Genomic DNA, 2063 nt, shown 5'->3' with positions numbered 1-2063 from the left:
TTATACAGTAAAGTATGTACCTGGTAAGAATAACATTGCTGATATATTATCAAGGTTACCAATAGAAATTGATGGCAAACAGAATAATGACAGTGATGACACAGAGATGTATATTCGATTGGTAGCATCAAATGCAACCCCATGTGCACTATCATCACGTGAAGTTGAAGAGGCATCAAAGGAAGATCCTGAATTGAGTAAAGTGAGAAATAGTATACGGACAGATAAATGGGACAGAGACTTGATTCAGTATAATGCAATACAACAAGAACTTGCATGTTTTGGATATTTAATTCTTAGAAACAGAAGGATTGTAATTCCAGAAAAATATAGATTACAGTGTATTGAATTAGCACACCAAGGACACTTGGGGATAGTCAAAACCAAGCAAAGGCTTAGAACCAAGGTATGGTGGCCTGGGATGGAGAAGAATGTGGAAGACTATGTTAAAACATGTCACGAGTGTCAGATAACAAGTTCGATGCCAGCACCAGAACCATTGAAGCCAACACAACTACCAACAGGACCATAGCAAGATATTTCGATTGACTTGCTGGGACCGTTTCCATCGAAGGATAATGTACTAGTGGTGGTAGACTATTATAGTCGTTATTATGAAATTAGTTTAATGAAGTCAATCACAAGTGAGAAAATTATAGACACACTTGAAAATATGTTTGTTCAACATGGCATACCAAAATCAATTACCTCAGATAATGGTACCCAGTTTGTGTCCAATGAGTTTGAAACCTACCTGAAGGAAAATGGAATCAGACATAGACGTGTAACACCATTACATCCAGCTGCAAACGGAGAGGTTGAACGACAAAATAGATCACTAATGAAAAGAATTCGCATTGCGCAAGCTGAAGGAAAAGACTGGAAAAAAGAATTACGAGTGTACCTATTCGCATATCGTACAACCCCACATAGTGTTACCGGAGTGACACCAGCAGAAATGATGTGGAATAGAAAGTTGCGTACAAAATTGCCAGAATTAGATGACAATACAATAATGGACGAAGAAATTTCTGATCGTGATGCCGTGTCTAAATTAAAGAACAAACTGTACATTGATGAGAAGAGAGGTGCGAAGGAAAGTGATGTGTGTAAAGGAGATAAGGTTTTAGTGAAAGTGACACAGAGGGACAAGATGAGTACGCCATATCACACAGAACCATATGTAGTAATAGAGAAAAAAGGGAATAGTGTAGTGGTTGAATCACCACAGGGTGTAAGATACAAAAGGAATTCGACACATGTTCGATCCTATAATGAAAGAGTAAATGAAGCAAATGTTAACACACCAAATGATAATTTAAAACAAATTGATACTAGTATAGTTAATGGTAACAGTAAGATTGATAACACTGAACAGAATAAGCCAGTTGATACTGAGCAAAGTGACAAAATAACAAAGAGTAATGAAAATATGATAGTTAAAAGCAGACCAGTAAGAGAGAAGAGAAAACCCAAGAGGTTTGATGATTTTTAAAGTGTAAAATTAAGAAGTCATATTTATGAGTTATGTTAATTTTTAAAGTTCACCAGAAGTTGAGATTTCGTTAAGATGTTGAAAGTTTTAAGTGCTATTATATGCTAAGTTGTTCATTGATATTATAGGAATCTTGGAAATAATAAGAAATGATATGTGATCAAGGAAACATTTATAATATGCATGTATGATGATATTTGATTTAAAGTTTAAAGTTAAATTGTTTTGTTATTGTTAAAGTTAAAAAAAAAAAAACAAAATGAATATCATATTGTATGGAGTTAATTGGGTTGTGAGTTTTAGCTAAAGAAGGGGGAAGATGTAGTGTCTGGATTGGGAGACTAAGGGAAAGCAAGGCATTATGGGTTAAGGTAGATCGATATAACCACATGGTTGGTAATCTGTATACACACAATGAAAGATGCAATAAAGACACATAAGATATAACAGCTACAATCACTTTTCCTGTCACTATCTTACTTTCTATAGCTACCTCAGCTAAGGGGACGGTAATATCGCCTCCTATACCTCTTAACGTAACCCATTTTCCTGGCAAGTAACATTTGTT

The 2063-nt window shown here is 35.0% G+C and overlaps 1 protein-coding gene across 1 annotated transcript; it reads left to right on the top strand.

Moving 5' to 3' along the window:
- The first annotated feature begins 628 nt into the window (after positions 1–628).
- On the top strand, positions 629–1495 carry LOC140043877 (uncharacterized). Its single transcript, XM_072088358.1, has one exon. The coding sequence runs from the start codon at positions 629–631 to the stop codon at positions 1493–1495; it is 867 nt and encodes a 288-aa protein (XP_071944459.1).
- The last annotated feature ends 568 nt before the right edge of the window (positions 1496–2063 follow it).

The sequence above is a fragment of the Antedon mediterranea genome, chromosome 1 (assembly GCF_964355755.1).
Source record: "Antedon mediterranea chromosome 1, ecAntMedi1.1, whole genome shotgun sequence".
NCBI classification, from domain to species: Eukaryota; Metazoa; Echinodermata; class Crinoidea; order Comatulida; family Antedonidae; genus Antedon; species Antedon mediterranea.
Note: the sequence above shows the minus strand (reverse complement) of the source record. Positions and strands in the feature narration are given on the sequence as shown.

Bases quoted from the DNA above. Each gene is read 5' to 3' on its own strand.
- LOC140043877 (XM_072088358.1), top strand. From the start codon at position 629: ATGAAGTCAATCACAAGTGAGAAAATTATAGACACACTTGAAAATATG.